General features: G+C 43.9%; 1 protein-coding gene across 1 annotated transcript in view; it reads left to right on the forward strand.

The window, feature by feature from the left end:
* Window positions 1-519: 519 nt before the first annotated feature.
* Window positions 520-18,956, forward strand: part of LOC124509832 (uncharacterized) — a 78,997-nt gene continuing 60,560 nt past the window's right edge. Inside the window, exons 1-3 of the mRNA XM_047076449.1 lie at window positions 520-735; window positions 1,068-1,207; window positions 17,246-17,354. Of these exons, the coding sequence (XP_046932405.1) occupies window positions 520-735; window positions 1,068-1,207; window positions 17,246-17,354 (465 nt within the window). The remainder of the gene's footprint in view (window positions 736-1,067; window positions 1,208-17,245; window positions 17,355-18,956) is intronic.

Genomic DNA, 18,956 nt, shown 5'->3' on the forward strand with positions numbered 1-18,956 from the left:
ATGCCTCCTGCAGAAGGCTAGACTCTTGGTGCTGGGAACGACCTTGCAGACCCACCTCAAACATGTTTCTCTTTCTCAGCAAGCTTGGGTCTGAAGCAAGGAGTGGGGGCTTTGTTGGTGATGGGTTTCTAGAGCACCAGAGGGAAATCCTGACTTGAACTTCCTTTGGAGAGACCATAACCTTTCTAACAGGCACCATCATCAGGATAGTAATTCTTTAACGTTCCCTTTATTTTTGAGAGGGAGAGAGAGAGAGAGCACGACCGGAGGAAGGGACAGAGAGAGAGGGAGACACAGAATCCGAAGCAGGCTCCAGGCTCTGAGCCCAAGGCGGACTCGAACTCCCGAAACCGTGAGATCATGCCCTGAGCCGAGGTTGGAGGCTTCACCGACTGAGCCACCCAGGCGCCCCTGGATAGTAAATTCTTTACATTTACACAAGTAAATTCTTGTGTAAATACAAGTAGCGCTAAAGCGAGCAGTGCCGGCCGGACAGTGTACCTAATGGATTTCTGCAGCATGACAGCGATTCTTCCGGGCAACAGCGTGTCCGATCGGCATCTGCTCGTTTTCGGTTTTCCTTTTGCAAGAGCTCGCCCCCCAGGGGGAGCCAACCCTCCCAGCGGGGCCGGCGGGGCGCGGCGGCTCCGGTCTCGCTCCCGGGCGGGCGCCGCGGGGACCCTGCAGCCGGGAGAGCGCGTGGCTGCGCGGGCCCCGGAACTGCGCCGCGGAGGGGTTTCATCTAATATTAATTGTTTTAACCTCTAGTGGTTTCAGCGGTTTTATTGGCAGGAAGATGCAGGCGGTAGCGCACTGGGGGCTAAGGCTTCGGATTGCGCTCACAGGGGAAACAATGGGCTGGAATTTGAGAAAACAAACCCAAGATGTTAATTAGCCGCTGAGGCACTCGGGGCACTTTGCAAATGTTAACTTAGCCTACTTGTAAACTCCCGAGGGCTGGGACTTCGTTGTTTGGTACGTTTTTTTGTTTTTGTTTTTGTTTTGTTTTTTTTTTTTTATAATGCATCGTGGTGTCATTTTGAGTATTAAATAATTTCTCGAGGAAGTGTTTGGGGAAAAGGGCGATCAATAGAAAGGAAATTCTTTTCCCCCTCATCTCACTGTGTTCTTTTCTTCTGCATTTTGCAGTCTTCCGTGGACCTCCAAGAAAGCCATCTATTTTAAAGAGGAACAAGGTTGATCCACTGTAAGTGATAAGAAAAATGGCAGAGACCAACCGAGGGAAGGGTTACCTCTGATAGCTGTCATTGGCTGAATGTTTATTGTGTTGTAGACTCCGCGTTCTTTATTTTCAGTTTAATCCTTTCCACCCCCTGGTGAGGTAGGTGGGCCGAGGACGTGGTTTTCCCTGTTTGCTGACTGCAGAGGGACGTTTGGACTCCTCTCTCTGGCTGGGGCCTGGCTCTGCTCCCGACACAGCCTCGGGGGAGCCTGTGGCCGTCGGTGCCCTGAAGCATGGATGCCTTTGAAACCCTGGGCTTGTGCGACTCTGACCAGATTATTTCTCCCGGCCCAGTTTTCAGTTTATACCTGGCTCCTGGGTTTGCTGGAAGACTTAAAGCAGCTCACCCAGAGCCAGGCAAGAGTGGGGGCTCCGGGAGTCTAAGGCATGCATAAAGCATGAGCTTCTTTCTCTCTCAGTGGGTGGTGATTTATGCCCCACGACCTGCTGTAAAAGCTGTGCAGTAAACAGGTAGTTGAATTTAGTCGCTGAGTTTGGATCGGGAAAAGGTTCAAATCCTAATTCTGCCCTGATGGTTGTGGGACACTGGGCCAGTTAATTAACTGCAGTGCCCCCTCAGTTTCCTCTTGGGTAAAATGGAGGTAATCGGGTGGTTATGAGAACAGGGGGTGCTTGGGAAGCACTTTACATGGAGGTGTATACTTAGCACCTGGTAAGGGCAAAATAATTGTCTAGTATGATTATTTCCTGCAGACCCCAAAATGGAGCACTTGTTCTTCCAGATTCATATGCTAATGGTTCCCGAAGAGAACTGTTGGATTTCTGTCTTACTATTCTGCTGTTGACACCTTGATTTCTTTTCCCACAGTATTTGCTTTTAGTTAAGCATTGACACTATTTCACATTTTTTTCTTACTGGGTCCCAGATATTGTTCTGTAGTGTCCTTTTGCCTCTTTTTTTGACCGAGGGAGACACCGGGCCACTGACTCCCATTGCATTCACTCACCATTATAGTAGGCTGGGTACTCTGGGGGTGTGTGGGGTGGGGTGGGATGCAGGGATCTAGACACCATAAAGAAGCTGTGCTTGTCCTTAAGGAGCTCTGAAAGAAAGATGGAAAGACAAGGAATAAGTATGAGAAATCCAAGGCAGAATGAGGGGAGTGCTGGTGAGGAGCTGGCCATGTGGGCTGGTCTAGGAGGTGTCAGGAATGTGGTAGGACCTGGGGTGGCTAGAATTCCTGGAAGTATGGATTGGAGACAGAGACAAGGGAACAGCAGCCTGAGCAAAACCGCGGAGGAGCGGGGAGAGCGAAAGGAGGCTTGAGAAGCATGTTGTTCTTACAGAGATCGTTGAAAGCATAATGTTGAGGAACTGTAAAGGACGGGGCCAGGTCCCGCGCTGGGTGAAGGGAACCGGGGGTGGGTGGGGTGACCATGGAGAGGGTGAGATTTCCCAGGGTCTGACAGGGTGAAGAACGATTTTATTAATGTTTTGGTCAAGTGTCTGAGGTGAAAGGTGAGGAGACTGTGGCTGCCTGGGCTCTGGGTGGGGACTAAAGTTCCAAAGCTCCCCCCCCCACACCCCCAGCCTGCTGGGGTGCTGCTGCCCCTGGGCTGTGGCCTGTCGGGTGGTGATAAAGGGATGGAGCAGGGAGAAAGTGAAGAGGGACTTGCATTTGCATTGCTTCTGGGCTTCCTGTGGCCTGGAACCTTCATAGAAACTGTACTAGACAATGTGTCCAGGTTCTAAAGTGAACTCATAAAGCCCATTTAATCCACAGTGTTTCACATTGTATCATAGTCCATAAAGCCTATTAATCCACAGTGTGTCATAGCATACCACAGTGCAATTGGTATGAATTACTAAGACCATGTCTCAGAATTTCATGTCTGTGGGAAAATTCACTGCAAATTCCAAGTACCGGGCCAGGAACCTGATGGTCAGCTGGGAACTGTCTGATATGAAATGGTTACACTGTGTGCCTGGGGAATGTTTACCTGGAGAAACATGTGTTTTGTTGCAAACGACCAGATATCATTTGGGTTGGCAAATGAGAAAAGACATTTCTTTGTAGTAGCTTATGTTTTATGATTCTTAAAATTTTTTTAGCATTTTTATTAATTTTTGAGAGACAGAGAGAGACAGAGCGTGAGTGGAGGAGGGGCAGAGAGAGAGGGAGACACAGAACCTGAAACAGGCTCCAGGCTCTGCACAGACACCACCTCCCTCCCTCCTGACCTGAGCTGAGTAGGATACTTACCTGACTGAGCCACCCAGGAGCCCCTTATTTATTTATTTTTTTTAAGGTGTAGAGTTTAAAAGACACAGCAAATGTTATTCTTCTGTTACATTTGCAGATAATAAATTTTTATCCTTATATCTGAAGAGAGAACATACTTTGTGGACAGCATTTGTTGTCAATGGCAGTTGTTCATCAGCCTTTTAAACTGGTCCTGGGATTGTTTCCCTGTCCTGGGATTCTAGAACCAATGACTAGATGGTTAAGAGGGGGCACTCTTCGACATTTGCCTAGATGAAAACTACAGACAGCTCAGTCATGGGGTATTTTATTTTATTTTATTTTTTTAACGTTTATTTATTTTTGAGACAGAGAGAGAGACAGAGCATGAACGGGGGAGGGGCAGAGAGAGAGGGAGACACAGAATCGGAAGCAGGCTCCAGGCTCTGGGCCATCAGCCCAGAGCCCGACGCGGGGCTTGAACCCACGGACCGCGAGATCGTGACCCGAGCTGAAGTCGGACGCCCAACCGACTGAGCCACCCAGGCACCCCAGTCATGGGGTATTTTAAAAGCAAATCCTTTTAAATAGATAGGACGTATTCTTTCTCTCTTTTTTTTTTTTAAGTTTATTTATTTTGAGAGAGGGAGAGCACGTGAGTAGTGGAGGGATAGAAAGGGAGAGAGAGAATCCCAAGCAGACTCTGCACTGTCAGTGCAGAGCCTGATGTGGGGCTTGAACCCACAAACCATGAGGTCATGACCTGAGCTGAAGTCAGCCGCTTAACTGACTGAGCCATCCAGGTGCCCCAGGACATATTATTTCTTACATTACTGTCATCTTTGTGGTTGTCATTATAATCAGCAGTAACATCACACCTGGCATTTATTGAATAATTACTATGTGCCCATAACACTTTTTGAGGAGCTCTATCTTAGAGCATTTTTTACAGCAAAACCTAGTTTCTGTGTAACGATGCCTGGGAGAATTGCATTAGCCATTATCCAAGATTTTTTTTTGTCAGTCAACAAACATGGAGCACCCTTCATGTGCCGAATACTGTGCTAGACGCTGGGGAATCAGTTCTGATTAAAATGAATCCCTGTTGTCATAGAACTTAAAAGGAGAAAGCGAATAATTAGTAAGTCATTCCAGGTACACAGAGTGCTTGCTATGCAGGGCTAATGCAGGGTACAGAAGCATATAGTCGGGAATCTGTTCTTAGGGGAGGGTGGCCAAGGAGAACTTTTACACACAAGATGGACAAGCAAATAAGCCTTGTGGAGGCTGTGTTAGCCAGGTGAAAAGAAAGGGAATGGGCTCACAGAGGGAGTAGAGTGTATGGAGGTTGAGAGGTGGGTGAGAGCCTGGTGTTTGAGGAACTGAGAGGGGTCAGATAACAGTTGGAGGTGAGAAGCTGACTAAGAACCTGCTGAAGAAGAGGCTGGAGAGATGACAGGAGTTAGATCATTCTAAGGCTTGGGCTCCCCTAAGGAGTTGGATCTTTATGTCAAGGACACGAGGAAGTCATTAAAGACTTTGGAGCTGAGAATAATCAGATTTGTATTGTATGATCAGATTTGTATTGTAAAAATTGTCGCTTTGGCAGTGGGGAATGGATTGGAGGATTCAAGAATAAAGGGGACAGGGTAGATGTGTCCAGGTGAGGTAGAGGAGGGTCTGGACTAGGGTGGTGAAATCGGGATCAGAAGGAACTGAGATTCATCATATCCCGTGTTACACCGATTCTGAAATGTATACGTGTCATATTTTCCTCTCTGAAATTGTGATAAGGCTTAGATTTAGCAATTGTTTTTTGTTTCTTTTTCTTGGAGGTGCACAAGACAGTGGTGCATCCAGTAATCAATGGCCTCTTTTATTAGGTGAAATATGGCGTGCAGGAGGTAAAACCTACAGTGCTTGGTGGTGTCATGGAGCTCAGGGGGCCGGGGCACTGAGCAGTCAGTTGAATGGTGGGATTGCAGTTCCAGCATGGAAAAGACTTTATGGGGACAGTTTTATTCTTCAGATTTTTTATTTTCAATTTGGCGAAGTCCAGACTAGAAAAGCCATTGACTGCTATATACCAGCAGTTGAGTTGCTCATTTTAAAGATTGTGAAGTAGGATATCTAGGTTTTAATTGTTGATATTAAATTGTTTTTGTTGGGGCATCGGGGTGGCTCGGTCGGTTCAGCCTCCGACTCTGGGTTTTGGTTCAGGTCATGATCTCACTGTTCATGGGATCAAGCCCCACATGGGGCTCTGTGCTGACGGCACAGAGCCTGCTTGAGATTCTCTTCCACACACACACTCTCTCTCTCTCTAAAAATAAATAAATAAACTTAAAAAAATGGTTTTCATTAATTTTATTAAATGGTGTTTTATTAATTGCCGATATTACACTGGTTTCATGTGTAGATGCACCATTTCCCAACTTGATCTCTCTTGATCTCCCTTTAAGGCAGTATATTTACATTTCTTGCTGGTATTTAGCATTCTTGTCTATCAGTTTTACTATCTGTCCCTAGAAGACTGAATAACTTTAATTTGTACATGACAGACCACGTGGTGATACCAAATATTTGTCATGTTGGTGCCTTTATGGCTCAGTTGTTCTGGAATGTCCTTTCACTGCCTCTTAGCAAAGCAACCACATTCAATATAATATACATGATGTATAAAGAGTCATTGCAGGTAAATATTGAGAAGATTTAGTTGTTTTCCAGTTTATCCAGCTTGGAGGACCTTTTTAGCTGAACAGTAACAGGCCTATAGGTAACAGTTGCTAGTAACCTGACTAGGGGGTTTAGAAATTCTGGAGGTCCCAGGGGTGCCTGGATGGCTCAGTCAGTTAAGCGTCCAAGTTTGGCTCAGGTCATGATCTCATGGTTCATGGGTTTGAGCTGAACCCTGTGTATGGGGCTCTGTGCTGACAGCTCAGAGCCTGGAGCCTGCTTCAGATTCTGTGTCTCCCTCTCTCTCTGCCCCTCCCCCATTTGCACTCTCTCTCTCTCTCTCTCTCTCTTTCTATCTCTCAAAAATAAGTAAACATTAAAAAAAAAGAAAAGAAAGGAAGAAAATTCTGGAGGTCCTGTCCTAGACTTGCCTATGGGAAAATTTAAAACATTGATGGCTAACGTGTTCTCTTCTCTATCATGCACACGAAACTGATGATGGTTTAGAAGCATTATACTGTGCCTCTGACCAAACAATTTTAATTTAATGATTAGATAATAAATTTCTAATACTGCTGTTTTGAAGATGATCTTACATATTTACTTTCTAAATGCATGTGACATTTGAACAGTTTCCAAGTGCTTTCCTTTGCTATGGGATTGGCCTCACAGCTGACCTGGGAGGTTAATTTATAACTATGGTAGGCATCTGCGAAAGTAGATTCTTCTGATCTGCGGCTCCTATTTTGGGAGGATCATTAGATAAGTCCCTTACATTGTCATTTACTTTTGGGGAATGGAACTTTGGAATTGCAGCTGCATGTTCCCTGGTCTTATCCTGCTCAGGGGGCAAAGCGATCCATGGAAGAGGATGGAGTAAGGGGCGCTGTACTTTGGGGGAATGCTCTAGCTGAGTGAACAGGGCTCATTTGTCTCACTTGGCTGGAAATACAGTGACTGGAGTCTGACTTAGCTAATTCAAGTGCACAGTTGAAACTCCCTGGCTACAGGAGGAGAGAAACCAGGAATGTTAAAAAGTAAAACAGTATGAGCTTCTGATGGTGGTGAAAGCATGGAATATGTCTCCTCTGATATGGCTCTTTTGCCCCTGGCTATCAATAATACTTTAGCAAATCCTGTCTTTATTTACGTGCACACCGGTGTATGTTCTTTATTTTTAATGTTTATTTCTTTATTTTGAGAGAGAGCGAGCATGAGTGGGGGCAGAGAGAGAGAGAGATTGAGAGACAGAGAAAGAGATTGAGAGATGGAGAGAGAGAGAGAATCCCAAGCAGACTCTGTGCTGTCAGAGAGGAGTCCGACTTGGGGCTCGAGCTCATGAACTGTGAGACCATGACCGGATCCAAAAGCGAGAGCCGGATGCTTAACCAACTGAGCCACCAGACACCCCCACCAGTATATATTCTTAAGGGGAACAGCCAGGATTAATTTATTTAGTATGCAAAGAGTGATTTTATTAGATGATAATGTTTATGTCATGAAACAAAACAAAGGTCAATCAGGTCTGTTCCTAGATTCACTGGGAAGGATTACAACATTGCATTGCGCCTCACTCTTTTTATCTGTAGCTTTAAGACATAATATTATCGCACTAGGAATTCTTGTGTGCTGTGACAGGCACAGTACCCAGGGAATAAGCCTTCCCGTGATCTGCTTTGGCACCTACTTTTAGGATCTAGAAGTGTGGGACCTATTGGCCTATGGTACATTATCAAACTTTCTGATTGTGAACATTAATAATAAACATCTTAGATTTTTATTGGATAATTAAAAAATAAATAAGTACTTGAATATTGAATCTTTATCTTGGCTGTTTCTTGAGAATACTTATTGTTGGTGATTCATGTTTATTATTAACTGAGTAATAAAAAATTAAAAGCATTTATAATAATGAATACATTATTTTTAATGAATGTATAAAAGGGAATGATGTTTTCAGTAGACAGTGAATTATGGCTTGGTGTGGTGTGCAGGTGAGGGAAAATGGTCCCAGGATGAATGAAGTTAGGCTGCTGGGGTGTATTCTATTTCTGTTGGGGGTTTCTTGGTGCCATTATCAAAATGGTCCTCTTCTCGCCTCTGGTCTGTCAATCACAAAACAGTTTTTGAACAACTTTGGTGGATAAATAAAGCATTTGCTAGCTCAGGGAGGCATGTATGAGAAACTTCATGAAAATGGTACTAAGATTCCTCGTTTAAAGCCAAGAAAAGGGCGGGGCACCTGGGAGGCTCAGTCGGCTAAGTGACTTTGGCTCCGCTCATGATCTCATGGTTCATGAGTTCAAGCCCCACGTTTGGCTCTGTGCTGACAGCCCAGAGCCTGGAGCCTGCTTCAGATTCTGTGTCTCCCTCTCTCTCTGCCCCTCCCCTGATCATGCTCTGTCTCTCTCTGTCTCAAAAATAAATACAAATATTTAAAAAAAATTTTAAAGCCAAGAAAAGGGCAAGCAAGCTGGAAGTCTGCTACAAATATGGTGCCTCTGAGTGATGTAGACAAGGAGGTTCTAGGTACACACAGCTCCTCATGCCTAGGTTGGTGGACAGGCTCAGACTTTGTGCTAATTAGGAATAGAAGCCCTTTCCTCTTGACTGGCCCGGCTCCCATCATGTGACACGAGCTCACAGAGAGCTCTGGCTGCGTTTCAGCTGCCACTCTCCTCCTGCCCAATGTACTTTGCATTTTTAGACACAGTCAAGTTGCTGAACTATTTTACAACCAAGGCTCACTATCCGCAGTGAGACCTGGGCAGGGAGTGTTAAAGGTGTGCAAACCTATCATTTTTCCTGGTAAACACACATGGCTGCTACTATAGACCTTAAATGAGAAAGCTTAGAATAATAAGGTGAAATCATGCAAAAGCTTGGACTAATTGCAATTCTTTTTCTAAACAGTTAGGTGGTTATCCAAATGTCTACTCAATGCTTGAAATCACTTTTTTTTTTTTTTTAGTATAGCTGACACACAATATTACATTAGTTTCAGGTGTACAACTCAGAGATTTGACAAGTTTATACATATGTTCACCACAAGTTTTGCTACCACCTGTCCTGATGCATTGCTATTATAATATCATTGACATTCCTTATGCTCTGCTTTTATTCCCCTGACGTAGTCATTCCATAACTGGAAGATTCTATCTCCCTCTCCCCTTCTGTTTGGCCTCGCGGAAAGCACCTTCTTGACATTAGTGGTTTATAAAGTTGTTTTAAAGCAGACATCCAGCATGGTTTCACGTATACACTTTGCCGTTAATTAAAACCCACATTTCTTAACCTGATATTCAGGTACCTTTTTCCTTTGGTCTTAACTTACCTTCCTAACCTTTTCCTCAGCTACTCCTTCATGCGATGTGTGCCACACTCCCACCAAAAGGCACTTGTTGAAGTTCTCTACATCCTGTGGTTTATGTTCAAACAGTGCGAAGTGTTTCCTCTCCGTACCTTCCTTTCCAAATGGCCCAGTGCAAGCACTACTTTCTTTCCAAAACCTCTTATGCCTTCGACCCTCTGTAATTTCTCCCCACTGAATTCAGGTAGTATTTGGCCTGTATAATATACTCTTAAAGTTATCTATATTATTTCTCTTTTTTAATGCTCAATGAGGACAATAATTTTTTTCTTACTCATCTTTCTATTTCCCACAATGCTGTTTCTTTAAATTTAGGAGACAAACAATGTGTGTTGTTTAGGTGAATGAGTTCATTGGATTTATCCATGTAGGAAGTAGACTTGCAGTATATCTCTAGTTTCCTTCTCTCTTGGAAAAGTAATATGTTTCCAATTCCATGATTACATTAGAAATTTATAGTTTTAAGTGTATATGGTATATATGATCATATATTTACTTTGTTAAAATAATGTTACATTAAATAATGTATGTAATGTAAAATAAGGGATTGAGAAATGACATGGTATAAAAATACTAGTATTTCTCATTTTAAGTTGACTATTCAATACCTGACTAACCATTCTCTGCTTCAAATTTTCTTAGCCAGAAAATCAGGAACTTGAAAAAGCTTAAAGCTGTGTTTGTCTTATGGATAAAAGATTTGCTATGGAATTTTACTTTTGTATAAAAGTATATAAAAAAGATATGCCCCTTCCCTCCCTAAGCTCCCATAAGTTGTGGCTATATGATTACTCTTTTGCAATGGAATGTAAGCAGAAATCTGTTACAAAAGACACTCTCCTCCCTTTCTTGGTCTCTTCCTTCATTCTTTACTTGAAACAGCCCTTGCTGTCATTGTGGAGCATGAGGATATAGGCCACACCACAGGCATACAGAGTGGGGATTTTGAAGAAGCCTGGGTCATGAGGACTCCATGGAATCGAGTTGCCTTACCAGCCATGACTACCCATGAAATAGAATTTAACTTGCCTCAAATCACTATTTTGTGATCACTTTTCATTTATTTATCTTTTACTTTCAGTAGGCTCTGAGCTCCTTGAAGGGAGGTACTATACTTTACCCATGTTTCAATTCCTAGCACCTAGCACCGAGTGGAGACACATGCATTTCAGGGATTTCATTGGAGTTTTTAAATAAGTTGTTTTAAAAATATTTCACTTTATTGCTATGCTATAAAATTTCAGGCGGGAGGGGGTTTGTCAAATGGCAAGAAATCTATACTGTGAAAAATGTTTTTTTATTAACATTTTTTTTAATGTTTCTTTACTTTTGAGAGACACAGAGAGACAGAGCACGAGTAGGGGGAGGGCAGAGGGAGAGGGGGGCACAGAATCCAAAGTTGTCTGTACAGAGCCCGACATGGGGCTCGAACCCACAAACTGTGAGATCATGACCTGAGCTGAGGTCTGACACGTAATCAAGTGAGCCAGCCAGGCGCCCCTGTTGTAAAAATTTTATAATGAAATTATTCATCAATATCGAGATTGCCTCTTTTTTTTTTTTCAGTCTTTCCCTGATACTGTGCCTGTGAGTCTCTCACGCTGCCCGTCTGTAGGCTGTCATGTTAATTTTCCTTTTTCCATTCTACTCTCTACTCTGAGGATTTCTAAGTTCTAGCCACTCAATGTAAGTTTTGATATGTGGTGGGATTTCACAAAAGGAGACGTGCTTGCTATGATACTTGGCCAATTCCTTGCCGTTCCTTGTCCTAACAGAAATGGTTATGTGGATGCTATACCTATAAACTAGGTTCTACTTATTTGTAAGAATATCATTTCTAACTCTTTTTTTCTATTTCGATCGTCTGTAATTTGTCTGGGCATGCTTTTTCTCTTCCAGTTAGGATCATTTCTGTCTCTTAGCCTATATAAATAAATTGCGTCTGTTATCATTTGTTCAAATGCTAGATTTTATTCTAGAGGCACCTGTCTCTGATTCTTTACCGTCGTGTGCTTCTCGTATGGATTGGCTTCTTATATTCTCTCTTTCTCTCTTTTAAATAGACTCTTTTAAATAGCCCCATGTGGGGCTTGAACTCACAACCCTGAGATCAAGAGTTGCATGCTTTACCAACTGAGTCAGCCAGGTGCTCCTTCTTATATTCTCTTAAATCCAAACATACTCAGTTTAAATAGGGGCAAGCATCTGACTAATTACATCTTCTAATGTAGGTGTGCTGCTCAGCATTTTAATGTTAAAATGTATTTTATTTTGTTATAAACCCTTCATGATACAATTGGAACATTATATTTTTTTCTGAAATGATGTGCCTAGGTTGGTCATTTTATCTGTGAGTTACATTTATAACAGTACGGAGGCCTAAAAATGTTTGTTATCTTAAGAGATTGGGTTTGAAATGGTTGAGGACCACTGGGGAAATAATGAACAGATATCTTTTGATAAGAGTTTAGCTAGCTTATCCATAGATAAAAAGAAGGAAAATTATAGCTATCACTTTTCTAGCACTTGCTCTGAACCAGGCACTGTTTTGAGCATTTTATGTGTATTAACTCATTTATATATTGTAACAACCCTATGAAGTGGGTACTATTATCATCCACATTATACAGAGGAGAAAATTGAGGCACAGAGAAAGTTAACTTGCCCAGGATCACAGCTGGTAAGTGGCAGAGATAAGATGTATTGAGGGATTATTATTGATCACAGTATGATCAAGCAACTTGCCCAAAGTTACACAGTTTGGCAGATCCGGGATTCAGACCCAGGCTCTTGGCCCCAGAGTTTATGCTCCCAATTATCACACTGCCTGGTCTCTGGCCAAGCTCTGCTTTATAGTTATTGTCGTCAAGGTACACTAACCCTGCAATAATAACAACAACAAATAATTTTGAAAAATGCTCTGTATAGATAACCAAAGAGGTATCATTTAGAGATATCATATGATGTCATAAGAAATCTTTAACTTCTTTTTTAAACTATTGTTGCCATTGACCTATTTTTGGAGTTTCTAGACTGAGCACTTACAATAACATAAAAACTGTAGGGTCAGCTTAAAGGATCTTGCAGTAAGCTTTGAAATTTTGCAGCAAAGTTCAGAGAGAGAGAGAGTAAAGAAGGGATGAGACAAGAGTTCCCATGAGTAACTTGAAGCCGGGGGACCTGGACCACGGTCCCTTTGTCGCTGTACTTCTGTTGGGCTGGCAGTGACACGCAGGTGGCTGGGAGCAATAGTAGAGACGGTGAGAAGCAAGGAGGAAGGGTAAGTTGCCATTTATGCCAATTCCTCCCCTTCGTTGTCATCAGTGGTACCTAATATTAAGAGGCCCATGACATTGACCTCACTCTCAGACATACGTCCCTGACATGGCAAAAAAGAAGCTTTGACATTTTTCCTTCTAATTTTGAACTTAGGAAACTTCATCTTCCCACATTTTCCTTCTCCATCTTTGAAGCCATCTGGAAAGGGACCCTCTACCTCTCGTTCTCATGTGAGCTTGTGCACCTGGGCTCGGTCAAGTGCCCTGTGACTCTGGGCGTTCTCATGCCCCCAGTCTGGCACCCTTCCCACCCTCCACCGCAGCCCTTCCTCACTGGCGCTCCTCTCCTCGAGTCCACAGTGCTGCTCCGCCCTCCCCACATGGCCTCACCTGGGGCTGAGCCGGTAAAAGAGCGTCAGGTGAGAAGTTCCTCAGTTTCCCTTCCTTCCACCCGCAAGTGTGTCCGTGTTCATCTGTTCATCCATCTCTGCTTCCCCTCCTGTTGCTGAGAAAGCAGTGGCCCTGGACCCTCCCGAGACACATCACTCCTTTCTGCAGTACATCTGTTGGCCTTGCTGTCATAACAAACAGCCTGCAATCCCAGTGCCTACAGTTACAACCTTCGTTTCTCTTTCAAGGTCCTGGTCTTGGCTGGGCTTGGCTGGGCTTGGCTCCAGGCGGCAGGTCTGGTTGGGTCTGTGCCACTGTTTTCTTTGAGGTCCCGGGCTGACGAGGCACCACCTGTCTGGCCCCCTGAGGGCAGAAGTGCAAGAGGGGAGCAGGTCCACCAGGCCTCTTAAGGCCTCTGTTTGGAGCTGGCACATATTGTCTCCACATTCCACCAGTCAGAGCAAATCATGCCCCAGAGTCACTGGGGCAGGAAAATAAAGTCCACCTGTGGGAGTTTTGCTGAACAATAACACGATCTACCAGCTGCCTTCTCTAAAATCTTAACATGCCCTCCCCCCCCATTATATTTATCCTTGTTCATTCATTGTGTTTCTTCTCATTCTGCTTGCCTCCCTTTCTATCTGTTTCTTCATTGGCTTTCCCAACCTACAAGCAAATAAATCCTTCCTTGTCCCCTAGGAAAGGTTCCTTTCTTTTAATTATGACTTGCCTCCTCCAGCCATTCTTCACTTCCTCCCCTCCACCTCCTCATAGAGTATTTCCTGTCACCTCAGTGTCTCCTACTTGTCCTTAGCAGTTACTATCTGCTGTCCCCAATGCCCATGCTGAGCCCGTGGCAGTCTTCCATCCCCAGGAACCCACGCCCGCCTTGTTAACGTCCACGGACCACCTAATTCCCACTCGAGTGCCCCTTCCTGTTCCACTTTTGTTGCAGCATTTTATATGGCTCATTCCTCTTCCTTGGAATTTTCTCCTTTGGAATTCCCCCAAACTGCTGATTCTCTTCCTTCTTCTGACACCTCCTTCTCTGTCTTCTTCACGGACTTTTCATTCTTTCATTCATTCGTTTGGCCGATAGTTATACTGTGCCTCGTACGTGCGGCACAGAGGTAATGGACACATCCCTGACCTCATACTCAATAGGATCACACGTCGTTACAGAATTGCAGTGTGTTGTGGCCACAACTGTGCTTAGGGACCTATGGAGAATGTAACTCAGGTTGAGGGTTAGCAAACTGTCCAGGAAGAGGTGTCCTGTGAGCTGGATTTTCAGAGATCCAGGCTGAGAGAACAGGAACAGCATTGTAGGAGGAGCAGACAGTGCTTGCGATGGTCCAGAAGCTGCTCTCCCCTCAGATGGCTTCCCCAGCATTTCAGCCCCCGCTCTTACTCTGCACACCTTTTTCTCCTGGGCGGTCTCAGCCCAGAACACTCTCCTGGGTGGGTTTCTGAGTGCCCACAGGATATCTAGCTGAATGGCCAGAAGTACTTCAAGTTCAATCCTAAATTCATTTTCCTTTCTTTTTCATTTTCTTTTCTTTCTTTCTTTCTTTCTTTCTTTCTTTCTTTCTTTCTAGTAATCTCTGCACCTGACATGGGGCTCGAACTCATGACTCTGAGATCAAGAACGGGATGCTCGACCTACTGGACCAGCCAGACGCCCTCCTAAAGTCACTTTCTAAACTTCAGCTTTGTTCTTCCTCACTCTGTGGCTTCCTCATCACATCACAGGCAAAGGTAGAAACCTTAGAGTCCTCTTGGATGCCTCCCTCTTTCCTCCCTGCTGTCTGCTCACCCAGCCCACTTTGCCAAGCACATCCTGCCGATTCTACTTCAACTGACGTCTAGCTGGCATACACTATTCTCTTAGTTTAAGGTGTACAGTGTAGTGATTTAACACCTACATAAATTGCACAGTGATCACCATGATAAATCCAGTGACCATTTTTTTCCCACACAAAGTCACTACACTATTATTGGGTATATTCCCTACGCAGTACTTTACATCTGCCAATTCTACTTTTTTTTTTTTTTTTAGTTTATTTATTTTGGGGCAGGAGGGGCAGAGAGAGAGAGAGAGAGAGAGAGAGAGAGAGAGAGAGATTGAGAGACAGAATCCCAAGCAGGCTCTGTGTTGTCAGTGAGGAGCCCGATGTGGGCCTTGACCTCACGAACCGTGAGATCATGACCTGAGCTGAAATCAAGAGTTTGACACTCAACCAACTGAGCCACCCAGGTGCACCTGCCAATTCTACTTCTAAACTGTTTCTCAAATCCTTCCCCTTGCTCAAGTCTTATTACAAGTCTTATTGTACAAGGGGTGCCTGGGGGCTCAGTCGGTTAAGCATCTGACTTCAGCTCGGGTCCTGATCTCTCGGTCCACGAGTTCGAGCCCCACATCAGGCTCTGTGCTGACAGCTCAGAGCCTGGAGGCAGGCTCTTTCCGCCCCTCCCCTGCTCGCACTCTGTCTCTTTCTCTCTCCAAAGTAAATAAACATTGGGGAAAAAAAGGAATTATCACAAAGTCTATATTGCTGGTACTAGATATTGGTATCCAATTTGATCTCATTCACTCTTCTAATCCTTTCCTGTTTTTCTCAAACACACATCAGCTTACAAACTGCTGTGGCACACACAAGGGTTCATAGACACTCTGTTCCTAATAGTCAAAACGTAGAAACATCCTGATGTCCACTAACAGGTGAATGGATAAATAAATTGTGGTATATCCATACAATGGAATATTATTCAGCCTTAAAGAGGATCGAAGTGTTGATATGAGCTACAACATGAACCTTGAAAACATACTAAGTGAAAGGAGCCAGACTCCAGGAGCCAGGCCGTATATTGTATGAGTCTGTGACATGAAATGTCCAGACTTCGGAAATCCATAGAAACAGAATGTGGATTGATGGTTGCCAAGGGCTGGGGGTAGGGAGGAAAAGAGAGTGACTGCTCAATAAGTAGGGCATTTTATTTGGGGATGATAGAAACGACTTGGAACTAGATAGAGGTAATGGTCACACAACATTGTGAAGGTACTAACTGCCACTGAACTGTTCACTTCATGAATTTCACCTCAATTGAGAAAAACCACCTTATGAAGACTCTTAAAGAAGAAAGATCACACTTCGGAGCTTGGCTCGCATACTCTCTATGCTTGTCTCCAGTCTCTTGTTTCAGGCTTTCTGCTCCCTTCTCTCCCTACATCCCATCCAGGTGCCCTTTCTTCTTCCCCTTCTCTACTGCCCCCTAGCGGCCTTTATAGAAAGTCCAGGCAGCATTTCAAAGTCATTTTCTCTGAGTCCTCTCCCCTCACCCTTTATTTTGTAGGAAATCTGAAGGAGTGTTGGACATAGGGAAATAGAGGGAACCCAGGATTTTTGGACTAAAAAGGACGGGATTCACTTTCCTGTTCTACTACACACTTGTGACTGAGAGTGAGTTGATTAGCCTCTTTGAGCCTCATTTTTTTCATCCATAACACCTATAATATAATAACACCTATAACTGTAAGAGTATTGTGAACAGTAAATGGGACAATACACACTAAGCTGTTAGAACAGCACTGGCCACCTAGTAAGCTCATAATAGATGTTGGCTATTAGGATGACGTCTGTGGGTTTCCACTCATCCTTTGAGGCCCAGATTGAACGCCGTCTCTTCTGTGAGGCCTGCCTTGACTTCCCCAGGCCCAATCAATCCCGTATTTAGTTTTGTTGTACAGCTTGGACACATCTCCACACATTGTGCAGTTTGTCATACTTGTGTTTTTCTATGGGGACCTGCGAGCTCTTTAAGACAGTTCTCCAACATGTATCAAATGATTTGAATTTCTTTTTCTTTTTCTTTTTTTGTTTATTTATTTTGAGAGAGAACAAGCTGGGGAGGGCCAGAGAGAGAGCAGCACAAAGTGGGCTGTGTGGTGACAGCAGCAAGCCTGATGGAGGGCTCCAACTTACGAACCATGAGATCATGACCTGAGCCAAAGTCAAACGCTTAACTGACTGAGCCACCCAGGTGCCCCAAATGATTTGAGTTTCTTGTCGCCTCTCTCCTTTAGGACTCCTCTCCAGGAACTGAAGCTGGTTTGGAGCCCCCATAGTGGTGTGGAAGGGAGCCGATCATTTCACCTGCTGCTCAATGCAGCTTACGCATGCATCTTGCTAAAGGTGATGACCCAGCAACCTGAGCTGATGAGGTGGTGGGTCTCAGTCCACTCTAAACAAGTTAAGTGGTCTCAGAGCCTCTGTTTTGATTTCGGATCCCGTGATAAAGAGTTACGCAAGCAGTCAACATTCTTTGCTTCCCTTTCTGTAATCATTTCATCCTCTCGTTTTGGCCTCCATTGCCCAGGGTGCATGCCAGTAGAGTTGACCGACTGGATTATGACAATTTCTAGATTTTTTACACACACTGACCACAGTATGTTTCCAATTTGGTCCCATGTATTTAGGAAGAGAAAGTTCGGTGTCAGACAAGAAACCCCATGTCAGTCTCAGGATTCAGGGCGGAAATCTGCTCATTCTGGAACATTCACTTTACATTCCTCCATGCCCTGCAATATCCTGACAGTTTGACCCAGTTTCACACCACTCCCTGATACCTTCTCTTTGGTTAGTTAGGCCTGCCTCTTGCCTGATCCAGGAAAAGTCTGAGTTCAGCCCCAACCATATCATTCCTAATACCCCTAGTACCTTCCCATAAAAGCTCTGTACATGTGTTAGACTTTCAGGGTTTCTTGGAAGATTATTTTTAAAACCATTATTTTTTGTTGGGAAAGTGTCAATTTTCAATGTTCTTAGAATCCTTGGATCAAACTGCAGATGGAAAATGTTATGATACTTTACGTGCCTGCTCCCACTGTCCTCCATTCACTATGAGTCTAAAAAGTGAGAAAGGGGGCACCTGGGTGGCTCAGTCGGTTAAGCAGCCAACTTCAGCTCAGGTCACGATCTTGCAGTTTGTGAGTTCGAGCCCTGCATTGGGTTCTGTGCTGACAGCTCTGAGCCTGGAGCCTGCCTCAGATTCTGGGTCTCCCCCTCTCTCTGCCCTTGCCCCACTTGTGCTCTGTCTCTCTCTCAAAAAATAAACATTAAAAAAAATTTTTTTAAAGCAAACCTCAGAGAGATGAATTTTGAATCCATTTTTATTAAAGTAGATCTCTCTCTCTCTCTTTCTCTCTCAGACACACACACAAACAGATATATGTGTGTCCAGGAGTTTAAGGGTTTGAATGACCCTGGAGAAATGTGTGGGGATAGACCATGCCCATGCTGTTAGCAGTGGTCACCTGCTGGGGGTGCAGGGAGATAAGAAAAAAAAAAAAAAGACTATCAAAGCCTAGAAAAAAAAAAAGTCCCATGATAGAAATGTTAAATAAAAAATTAGAACACAAAGAATCTATCTCTGAGATCACTTCAAATGTGTAAACAGTGAAAATGCAAATGGACAAAGCCTAGACTATAACATGAATAAAAGAAAATCTGGGTAAAAGGGTGATGAGCAAAACAGAAAATATATGGACACAAAACAGCAATATCCCAACATCCAAGCAAACAAAATACACATTAAGCGCCTTAGGCTATCTGCCTGTGGGTTGGAGGACAAGAGGATAGAGGTGAGTAGGGAGATCAAAAGAGAATTTACAAAAATTAAAGAGAGGGAACAGGTGTGGACCAGGGAAAATGACGTGCCATAAACTGAGGCATTAGATGAATTCAACACTCTGCACCTAAGGTTAAAAACTCAAATAAGAACTTTCCCCTAGAGTA

Source organism: Lynx rufus, unplaced genomic scaffold (genome assembly GCF_022079265.1).
Source record: "Lynx rufus isolate CCGP_SWC_20201006 ecotype Redwood Valley unplaced genomic scaffold, mLynRuf1.p SCAF_15, whole genome shotgun sequence".
NCBI lineage: Eukaryota > Metazoa > Chordata > Mammalia > Carnivora > Felidae > Lynx > Lynx rufus.